Below are 11,390 nucleotides of genomic sequence, written 5' to 3'. Positions count from 1 at the left end.
AGTAGTAGTAGTAGTGTGTATGTATGTATATGTATGTATATATATAGTAGTAGTAGTAGTGTGTATACAGTAGTGTGTATGTATGTATATGTATATATATATATATAGTAGTAGTAGTAGTGTGTATACAGTAGTGTAGATTAGAGCATGGTCGGTGCTGCTGCTGCCTTTTGTGTTTGTACACAGAGCCGGCCCCGGGCCCTCCCCCCATTGTCTCTGATTGGCTGCTGGGGCTGAGTGAGGACTCGGCCATCTTCTCCCCTCCGTTGTGTGCAGTAGGCAGCAGCCTGTGTCTCAGCCGCTAGCGGGGAAGGTAAGTTTCTCGCCGCGCAGCCCCGGCCGTACCTCCCGGGGGACCCCATCCGTACCCGGCCCCCGGGCCGCAGCCCCTCTCCGCCGCCGCCCCGGACCCCTATCGGGGGGATCATCACACAAACTTTCTGTGTCTGCGGAGCGGCCCCGGGTCCCTTCCTCCTCCTCACCCCGCTCAGACAACGAGCTGCCTCTCCCGCTCCTTCCTCACTACCCGGGGCGGCTTCACTCGATAATATACCGGCAGCCCTCTGCCCCTTCCCCCCCAGAGCATCACCGTGCTGCCCCCCGCACTCCCGGCTACCGGGCTGCGGCTGCCCCGGGCCCCCTGGCGGGGGGGAAAGTGCCTAAAATCCGCCGCAAAGCGCCCCCTGATGTCCCTGTGCTCCCCGGTTGTTGCTGAGCTTCACCATCTTGTCTCCCTCTCTCTGGTCACCATGTTTATCCCCCTGTCTGACACTGAGACTGGGGAGGGGGGGTACTTGCTGGGGCTCTGGGGGCACCTCTTTGGTTGGGGGACCCTCTGATACCGCCCTCACCTTCCTGCCCCTTCCCTGGGGCAGCTCTATCCCCCCCGGGGCACTTTGCTGCAGTGTATCCGGGGTATTGTTACATATTGTTACATTGTATCAGTTTATGGAACGTTCAGACACTGAGAACTCTGAGTTCAGCCTGAGACTCTCCACACCCCCAGCCCCTTCCCAAACCAGTCCCTGTCACCCCCCCTTGCCTCTGCTGGGGGGTATGTTGGGGTGTCTGTCACCCCCTTGGATTGTTTAATAACAGCTGGGACTTGGTGGGTGGGGGAGGGGTGGCTGGAAAGTGACATTGCCCTGTAGTTCTGCCCAATGTGCCCATGCTGGGGCTATAGGTGAGGGCAGCTCCCAGGACCCCCGACCTATCACCCCACCCTGGTCTTTGTTCCCCTGATTAGCAGCCCTTAGCTGATCTTTTTTTTTTTTTTTTGGGGAGGGGGGTGAGTTTATGCTGGAGTTGTTCCCCCTCCGTCACTCATCACTCCTATCCTACAGCAGCATGGAAAGCAGGCACTTCAGACGGGGGGTGAGATCTGGGGTCCCCCCCCTACCTCTACTTCTCCATCCAGCACCCAGGGTGGGCATAGAAGGGTCTTATGTGGGGGTCAGTCCTGCGGGCGCCCCCCCTGGAGGTGTTTTGGTCCCTGCAGATGGGAGGAGATCACAGGATGGAACAGCTAGATAGCGCCACAGTTTGAAAACCGGTCATGTTAGGTGAATGGGAGAGATGAGACCCAGCTGCTGAGTGCAATGGGGGAAATTCACATTTATTTCAATTTATTTACACGCACTTTGTTTTTTGTTTTTTTTTAATTTATCACCCCCTCCTCTATGCTGCTGCTCATAACTGGGGGGTGGTGAGCAGGTTTAGGACCCATCCGTTGTCGATAAAATGGCTCGTACCAAGCAGACAGCCCGTAAATCTACTGGTGGAAAAGCCCCCAGGAAGCAGCTGGCAACCAAGGCTGCCAGGAAGAGTGCGCCCTCCACCGGTGGGGTCAAGAAACCTCATCGTTACAGGTAAGCTAGGGATGATCAGACAGGGGGGGGGGCTGCTGCGCATGCGCACGGACGTTTCCTGTGTTTGTTTTTTTTCTAAGAGATGAAAATATTTTGTTTTGTACAGATAAATATTATTGATCCGGCGCAGACTCTGCTGCGTGTATGATCCGATTTATTTTGCATTGTTTTTTTTGTTTTTTTACACATGCATTTATTTTTCATTTTCTGCTGACAGTATGTAGTGCACTTTGTATTGGGTACCCGGATTGAGTATTAAATGCCCCCTCCCACCAAAAAAAAAAAAGGTGAATTATTATTTTTTTTTTTAAATGCATGTTTTAGATTGCATAACCACAACGTTTAATGCTGGTATAAATGTTTGCCCGAGATTGTTAATACATTTTTATCCTGATTGGTTATCATTAATACTTTTTTTTTTTTTTTTTTTTTAATATATATAATTTTTTTTATTTATCTTTTTTTTTTTTTTTTTGTTAAGGAATGCCGTGTGATACTGATTTATTTTTTTTATTTGGCAAATGAGAGTTGTCACATTTGTAGCATCTCGGGAATTTAAGGAGGAGGGGGCTCATTCCCTGCACTGGTCTCCTCAGTCCGCGGGAATTGGCACTGATCCCACCTGCTTCCGAAGACACTGACAGTGCGCTGGCGCAGCGTCGCCGCTAGAGGGCGTGCCAGCAGCTGAAACCGTTCTGGCCTTAACCCCTTATGTGCTCCAGCAAAATCAACACCGCAGCCCTTTGCTTCATGTACTGACTTAATGTGGTTTTAATTAAGGTGGCATTTCTTTTACTCCATATTTGTAACGTGGACAGTGGTGGCCAATGGGTTTGTGGCTCATTTTGAGGTTCTGCTCGTGATTTTGGCGTTATTTAAAGTTTCCTAAAGAGAAGTTGGCTTGTAAGCAGTTAAACCTTACAGTTACAGTATAGCAATCAAGTTACCCAAAATCATAGCATGGGTACTCATTAATTATAAATGCACCGCTGCAAATTTTATATTTTGAAGTCTCCTCTGTGCAGTCTCTTACTTTAGATGCCTGTTCTCCCTGGAACAACAGTGGAGTCTAGTGGTGCCCAAATAATTAACAAGTTCCAACACTTTTATAGTATGTTGCATAAGAATAAATACAGTTCATCTTGGAGATATATATATAATTTTCCCTGGCAAAATAAGTTTTAATTACCGGCTTCTCTTTAATATGTAAAGTTGCAATTCTTTATCATACATGTTCTGGTTACTGCTGTTAAAAACTTTGGTCACTGATTTAATGTCCTTCGCAGGTAACTATAGAGTAGGATATACTCGATAGTTTGTGTAATTTAGATTACATCTGGTTAGTGCATCTTTTAAGTGATTTATTATGAAATTAACTTTTTTTTTTTTTTTTTTTGTCTGATTACCTAAATGGCTGAATGAAAAACTAAAGTGGGCAACTCGGGGGTTATGATGTAATGAAAGGGGTTATCTGTAAATCAGCTTGGCGCCCCCCGACCGATGGGACACCACTTACCGCTGTCTATGAGCATGGTGGATTATGCTGGCGGACCCCAAGATGTGAGCTAAACTTCAAAGCTGTGTTGGGGTAGATGTGTAATATGTAATGCACTGTAACGTTAGCAATACAGGCTATGTGCAATGTAAAGTTAGTAACACACGTGCCCGCTATAAAAGCACTCCCGTCTCATGAATGCCCGTCGCATTACATCCATGAATCGCTGGTGTAGGCAGACGTTCCTGAGAGCGCTCAGACCCCGTGTAACGAGAGCTGGCAGAGTGGTGATGTCATATGATGCCTCGGGAGCGCACTGAGCATGCTCCTGCCAGTACATGGGCTGTGCTCTCTTATTAACATGTATGAATATTCATAATTCCCCAGAGAATGGCTAATATAGCATCAGTGCTCTCCCCAGAAATTTTTTCCAGCTGGGTGGCATCAAGAAGTAGCCGGGTGGGGGCCTTCGCAATAAAAAAGTTTTAAACCCTGATATTGTTATTTCAAGTTTAAATCATATTTTATGTATTATTTTTCCTCTTCTTGTCAGAGGCCCAGTCGTCTGATTATGAAAAAGCTGCAAAGTCTGTAGGATCTGGTCTTTTTAATACAGCTCCCAGATACTGTCCCTACTTGCAGGCTCCCAAAGTGCCGGGTGGTGCACCCGCCAAAAAACAGCCTGGGGAGAACACTGAGCATTATAGTGAATGTAGCATTAACTACACAGAACTAACTCGCTGTAACCATGAAATGTTTAATTTATTGGTTTTGCCTTCAATCACTGAACCTTCAGTACTTACCAGAAAAAGGTTATCAGAGATTGTTAAAAACAAAACAAAAAACCTCCATATTGACGTCCGCTCTGGGAATGGGTATGATATACCGCCGGCCGCATGGCCGGCGGTTCGATTCCCGTCAGCGGCAGCCCGACAGGAGTAGAGTGCGACGCAGCGGAAGCCCGACAGCGCTGGAAATCCCCCCTCTAAGTGCCTAACCCTAACCACCCCCTTCCCCCTTCCCCGCTACCTAACCCAAAGCCCCCCCGGGAGCCCTAAACCTACCCCCCCCCCCGCGGCTGTCCGCTCGCGGCGCCCGGCATCACTACGATCGTGATAACGGGCGCCGGTCTCCCGGGCGTCTACATCTAGACGCCCGGCATTTCACCCTTGCCGGTATATAGGCAGTCGGCTTCCCAATTGCTTCCCCCGCTCTGTATGTTTATCTGTACTGAAAGTACCTAGTGAAAAGCCCATTGTGCTAATATTATTAACGCCTTCCAGCTCTCATCCTAACCCACTGCTCTGCTCCTGGTTTTCTGTCTCTCCCCCATGTCTTACCCTCCCTATAGAAGATCTTATCCCAACCCACCACTCACTGTCTGTTCCCTCTCTGTCACCCCTGTCTGTCTGCCCCTCCCCTATAGACTGTAAGCTCTCAGGAGCAGGTCCCTCTCTCCTCACTTATACTATCATCGCCTCCCTACTAACCACAACAGCACCGGACCTTTGGGTACAGCTGGCGCTGCATCGCTGGGTATTATGACTGAATGTGCAGCCACGGTTCTATAGCCTGTATCCCATGTTCTGCAATGTTTCCTACTGTAGGACTTTTGCACTTTATCTTGTTTGCACTGTTTATGTACTATGTAAGGCTCTGCAACCCCCTTGTGGTGCCGTATAATAATACATTTGCTTGTCAGACCAACGCTGCCATGAGGCAAGTAGTTAGAGAAAATGGAGTGTATTTGTGTAGTATTTAGATCTTATTTGCTATTACTGTGCATGTATGTGTGTATATCATCATTTTTTATTTTTTTTGTGAAACATGGTATCCAATTTCTCTATAAGGCTAAAGTGAGCTGAAGCAGTCGCCTGTAAAATGAATGTACGTGAATGTGTCTAGCGGCCCCTAGTGGATACGTCTTGTAGAAGCTTTTTGCACCTATAACTTCTGAAAATGTGTTATCTCCAATACATACGTCCTTTTATTGCTTATTTTCTGTGAGCTGGAAAGTATCCTATGGGATTATTTTTTTATTTTTTTTTTCATGTAGAATTTTTTTTTTTTTCTTTAAGAATTACTTTTTTAAATTACATATTAACTTAAAAAAAAAAAAAAACCCACAGAAAAGCTGCTATAAAAACAGGTGTCCCCTCCCAAATTCTCTCCCAGGTGGCTGTATCTCACAATATACAGGCAGAGCGCTGTCCATACTGTAGTTGGGTCACAGCTGTGTAGTTGAATGAACTGGCTTGTAGGTATGTGCTGTATAATGTGCCCCTGTTACCCATGAAGGTGCCTCTTCCAGAGCCCTCTGCTCCCAAACACTTTGTCTAGCAAACATGGATAATCCAGTTTTTTTTTTTCTTTCATTGAATAAGTAAGAGTAATTTGCTGTGCGCAGAGTATCTTAACCTGACCGGAGCGTTCTTCTGTTAATGTCTTTAAGGCCGGGTACCGTGGCTCTCCGTGAGATCAGACGTTACCAGAAGTCCACTGAGCTACTGATTCGCAAACTACCCTTCCAGCGTCTGGTTCGTGAAATCGCTCAGGACTTCAAAACAGATTTGCGCTTTCAGAGCGCTGCTATTGGTGCTTTGCAGGTGAGTATCTGGAAGAAAGTTTTTAATCCTCCCCCACCCACTAAAAAAAATGAGATTATAGTAACAAAACATTGTCATCTCTGTACCCCAGAATAGCATAAACTGTACCTATTGTACCCCTCAAACCTATTTCTTGTACTTGGCAAAGGGCAATGTATAAGAACTGAGGGGTTAGAGCTGGGGGTGTCGTATCCACCTGCTACCGGTCATCATTTTTTTTTTAAATTTCTTTTTTTTTTGTGAAGGGGGAGCGGGGGGTGGTCAGGGGACCTGATATGGCCACATACATGTATTTGCCGCGACCCCATGTTTATTGTACGCGCATTAGCATATCTCAATTAGATTGCCAGAGGACATAGAGATTGTGGGGAAAAGAAATCAAACAATGGCACTGTACTAAATGGCGAGGTTAGCTAGCGGACTTACTGACATCATAAAATATAATTTTATAAAGACACATCAGAATTGTGTATAACCCGCTTTGTGTGTGTATATGTATATATATATATATATATATATATATATATATATATATATACGTGTGTGTGTATATATATATATATAATCATCTTGTATGTGTGTGTGTGTTTATATATATATATATATATATATATATATATACTGCTGAAGGTATCCCTGGGTGGACACATAACCACTATAAAAATGTGCTGTAACCCTTTTCCTTAATGTGTATCCCCACTCTGTGCAGTACTGGGCAACGCACGGCTGGTAGATATTCAGGTAACTGTAGTATTTCTGCTGCGAGAGGAACGGCTGCAGCACATTGCGACATATTCAAAGCCCTCAATTTTCCTTTTTCTATGACAGAGCTATAAAGGAGGAAAGGTAGCAACATAGGGGTATGTTCACCAGTAACCAGCTGATACATGTTCCACTATAAAATAATTTTGCCTAACTAATTTCATGGTTTTGGTTGCTAAAGTTGCTAGAATAACTAACTGGTATTTTATAATTGGTCTTGTGTCTGCAATCACCTGCTTAAAACATTGAAATACACTGTCGCTGCCGTTGGACAGTTAGTGAAAGACTGAATCTTCTTACCAGCATCAGTAACCGTGCAATAAGCTGTAATGATTGTTTCCATGGTTACAGGTGTCATTTATTGCAACAGGAGTGTGTTACTGCATTTCAAGCTGGTGATTGTGGGCAGAAGTCCTAGATCAAATCAACATGTTTTGTGGCTGTATCTCACTCTAATACAGTGCACTCTCTAATATCTATGAGGTCTGTTGGGGATACCCATCAGTTACATATGTTGACTGTCTTAATAATTGGTTCTTTTTATAAAGCGTATTCAAGATTGATGAATGAAGATAATTGCATGCAACCTTTTTTTTAGAGCTGAAACTTCAAAGAATGGCGGATATGTATTATTTACGTGCCAATTACATTTACCTATTAAGTCTGGCTGCTTGTTGGCTCTTTTTTTTTTTTTTTGTCCTTTTCAAGATCCCAATATGATAAATTAAATATTTGATGCTCAAGGAGCTGATGTCATTATAAAAAAACAAACAAACAAACAAAAAAAAACACCTATGGCCACAAGAGGGCAGGCTAGACCAAGAGAATTTGAGTTCTATAACAGTAACCTCTGAAAAACCTATGGGGTACACTAAGGCCTCAATCACCTATAGACAAACAGTGATGGGTAACCTCATTCACTTCCGAGGCTGCACATACACCCTCAAAAGGTTAGCCCATCGCCCTTAATGTCAAAAAGAAGAAAAACTTGGAAAATTACCAAGGAATGGTTACATCACTTATCCCAATAGATTCCCACTTGGACCAAAGTGTACCCACAAGTACTTCAAAACTCTCCAACATGCCCCCAAACATCATCACATGCCCCTTTACACCTCACATGACACAGTATGTCACATCAGCCCCCAAACATCATCACATGCCCCTTTACACCTCACGTGACACAGTATGTCACATCAGCCCCCAAACATCATCACATGCCCCTTTACACCTCACGTGACACAGTATGTCACATCAGCCCCCAAACATCATCACATGCCCCTTTACACCTCACGTGACACAGTATGTCACATCAGCCCCCAAACATCATCACATGCCCCTTTACACCTCACGTGACACAGTATGTCACATCAGCCCCCAAACATCATCACATGCCCCTTTACACCTCCTGACATGACACATCAGCCCCCAAACATCATCACATGCCCCTTTACACCTCCTGACATGACACATCAGCCCCCAAACATCATCACATGCCCCTTTACACCTCCTCACATGACACATCAGCCCCCAAACATCATCACATGCCCCTTTACACCTCCTGACATGCCCACTTCTTTCAGCACATGCAGCTAGACTTGTACTATTACTAGCTATTTGCTTTATATTTTTTATACCTTTTTTAAAAATGATTCCCAGTAAAGACTCTTAGAGCTGCTGTGGAAAAACAAGTCAAAGCATGACCTCATGCTGGGACTTTTAGTTCTACAGCAGATAAAGCACTACGGGCTGCTGGCAGTACATCTGTATTTGAAATTTATCTAGAGATTATAGTTTAGTTTAGATCACAAATTATTACTGCAAGAGTACAAGCAGCAGATGTTTCCCCCACTGTTACTTGTATAGTTCTGTCCTGCCCGCGGAGGGAGAAGGCAGCGCACTACCTCCTCCTCTGGTATGCTGCCCGACCGATCTGCTTTGTGCAGAGCAGGTGACGTGATTTGGGAGCTGGTTGCTCCAGTCTTGCCTGTTGCCCCCCTGCTGATCTACACAGAAAGGGTCTTTACTTAGAGAATAGTATGTGTGAGATAAGCTGGATGGAAAAAAATGAGATATATATATATATTTTTTTTTTAAATTCCTTTTATATGCTGTAATCTATTTAATAATCTTATCCGTGTGATTTCTCTAGGAATGAAGATTGAACACCCCAGATACTTTGTGGTTTTATAATCTGAATAAATAAACAATTGGTAGCTCCGGGAGCTCATTCCCAGCGCTGTTAATGGCGCTGGGAAGGCGTTCCCGAAGCTACTCAATTCAGTGCGCTGTTACGTCAGACTAAAGCCGCTTAAGGGCCATATTCAGTTAGAAGCAAAAAGTCAGTTGCCGGACTTTTCGCCATCATCGCTGGTTTTGAGTGCTAAAAATTATCACGATCGTCCCCGCTTATCACCGTATATCATTCCAAATCGGCGAAAACAGGACCCGGCGAAACTGAAATCGTCAAAGTTTTCAGTTTTGGGGGAATCAGCCTGACACCCCCCAAAAGATGCACTGACATGGGGGATCACTATTTAAAAACCCCATATACCTTTAGCAGGGCTATTCGGGGGTAAAAAGCCCTGCTAAAGGTATTTGGGGTTTTTAAATGGTCTCAATAGGTGCTATTTAGTGTCTTTCAGCAAGTCGTGAGGAATAGCGGGGGTGTCCAAAGAGTGCAGGGTGGTTCCCGCAAAATTACACCCCAAAACTCCAATTCTGCACTCTTTTTCACCTACTACATTGCATTGCGTTATCGCGCCGGCGAAAAGACGCTACAATTGAATATGGGAATAAGTTGAAAATGACGTCATCGGCGAAAAAGTATTGCGGTAACGGACTTTTCTAATTGAATACGGCCCTAAGTCAGAGAATGCTGGTTAGCGTGATTTAAGCCAGGTGTCTTGTCACGCTGAACGTATTTCTCCGACTAAAGTGCCGGCCGTGAGACTGTTGGCGCCGCGCTGAGCTGGAAAACGGCCTCGCGGCCGTCACTTTAGTGATATTTCTGCTCACACCCTCGGGAGAGCGCAAGAAGAAATCCTTTTAATCGGGCTAATGGCGTGCTGGGTTGAATCGCTCCCAATATTTGTTCCCAGTATTACATGGTTGAAATTTCTATTATTGATCTGTCATTCTCAGTGAGGAAATTAATTGATCTCTATTATGTTATAATGTAATTTTTTTTTTTTTTTTTTGTTAACCTCACGTTTGTATTTCCTGTCATTGCAGGAAGCGAGCGAGGCCTACCTGGTCGGACTGTTTGAAGATACCAACTTGTGCGCTATCCACGCCAAACGCGTCACAATTATGCCAAAAGACATCCAGCTAGCACGCCGCATACGCGGGGAACGTGCTTAAAATTCCTTTCTTGAAACCTTTGTCATCTTCAAACTCGTATAAAAAAAAAAATAAAAATAAATCTCTTCTTCCTCGTTATTAGTAGTTTGAGCGTTAGTTATATATTTTTTATTTTTCCTCCATGGGGTTAAAAGGTACCTAAATATATGGTTGTGAATGGGAACGTAGGGGACAGGTTCAGGTGCGGGCAAACTTCTTCCATTTTGCATTTGTGTGTGACTTTTCATTAGATGCGGTGACATCATGCGTTTTCGGTTTTACCTGTCGCCTGATGCTGGAGGAGGAAGCCGTTCTGCGGGCCGCACCGATATCCGGCCTATCCAGTCACTAGGGACGGGGGACATCACTGTAGTGTGAGCCACGAGGTATGTCCGCCTACTTGGTGACCTAGTAGGCTGCGATTTTTCGGGAGAATTGGTTAGGCCCACACTATGGCCTCAGCCTCCCCCCCCCCCCCAGTGTGTAGGGGACGGGTACATCTTAGATGCAGTCAAGTACTACAACGAATGTTTGTTCAGTGAGTAAAGAACCAACAAATCAACTTTATAACAAAACAAAAAATGATAAATAAGCCGGATAAAAGCATTTTCGGGACAATGCCAGCATTTGGATTTTTTTAAAACCCAGTAAATTTCTTATTGATGGCAACTAAATGTTTACAGCATTTGTACCATATAGTAAATTCCATCCGTTCACTATACTTTTTTCTAACTGAGTTGTCCTACATTCAAATACATGTTTTTAATGTTGTCTGTCTTCTGTGCTGTCCTGTAAGTTTGCTATTAAAATACATTAAACGACCGTTGTTTCGGGGTTTTTCTTTAAAGCGCCAAAAAATTGAAAAGTTATTTCCGTTCATAGGAAGAACGTGTGGGGGGAGGGGTACACTTCACGCGAACCGCCATCTCATTTTGGTTACGTATCATTAATGTTCCTGAGCACGTAAATAGAGGGGAGAAGGAAGCGTTATTTGGTGAGGCTCATTAGTATTCATTGTGTTATTACATAGCGCACAGACAGCGCCCTACACGGAATTGCCAGCAGTCGTTTCCCAGCTCTATTGAGCAAAAGGCGACCGCAGATGTGCCGATATGCCCAAGTGCCACTATTGCTGTCCAATGGATTCTGAGTGTGGTCCTAGAACAGCTGAGGGTACTCGCACTCTGTAGAAAGATGCATCAGACATGTGAGATGGAGGCACTGATACCTCTACACCACAGGTTCTCAAATTCTGTACTCAGGATCCCAAACAGTGCATGTTTTTCAGGTCTCCTCACAGAATCACAACTGAAATAA

At 44.6% G+C, this 11,390-nt stretch overlaps 1 protein-coding gene across 1 annotated transcript; it reads left to right on the top strand.

The window, feature by feature from the left end:
• The first annotated feature begins 206 nt into the window (after positions 1 to 206).
• H3-3A (H3.3 histone A) lies at positions 207 to 10,895 on the top strand. Its single transcript, XM_088449366.1, has 4 exons — positions 207 to 313; positions 1,714 to 1,868; positions 5,816 to 5,969; positions 9,966 to 10,895. The coding sequence occupies exons 2-4, from the start codon at positions 1,741 to 1,743 to the stop codon at positions 10,092 to 10,094; spliced, it is 411 nt and encodes a 136-aa protein (XP_088305492.1). The 5' UTR covers positions 207 to 313; positions 1,714 to 1,740; the 3' UTR covers positions 10,095 to 10,895.
• The last annotated feature ends 495 nt before the right edge of the window (positions 10,896 to 11,390 follow it).

The sequence above is a fragment of the Taudactylus pleione genome, unplaced genomic scaffold (assembly GCF_031769625.1).
Source record: "Taudactylus pleione unplaced genomic scaffold, aTauple2 ptg000483l, whole genome shotgun sequence".
Taxonomy (NCBI): Eukaryota; Metazoa; Chordata; class Amphibia; order Anura; family Myobatrachidae; genus Taudactylus; species Taudactylus pleione.
The sequence above is the reverse complement of the archived record's forward strand: the minus strand, read 5'-3'. Positions and strand labels throughout refer to the sequence as shown.

Coding starts and splice junctions, on each gene's coding strand:
- H3-3A (XM_088449366.1), top strand. CDS start 1,741: ATGGCTCGTACCAAGCAGACAGCCCGTAAATCTACTGGTGGAAAAGCC. Junction 1,869..5,815: donor AAGAAACCTCATCGTTACAG/GTAAGCTAGGGA, acceptor AATGTCTTTAAG/GCCGGGTACCGTGGCTCTCC. Junction 5,970..9,965: donor CTGCTATTGGTGCTTTGCAG/GTGAGTATCTGG, acceptor CTGTCATTGCAG/GAAGCGAGCGAGGCCTACCT.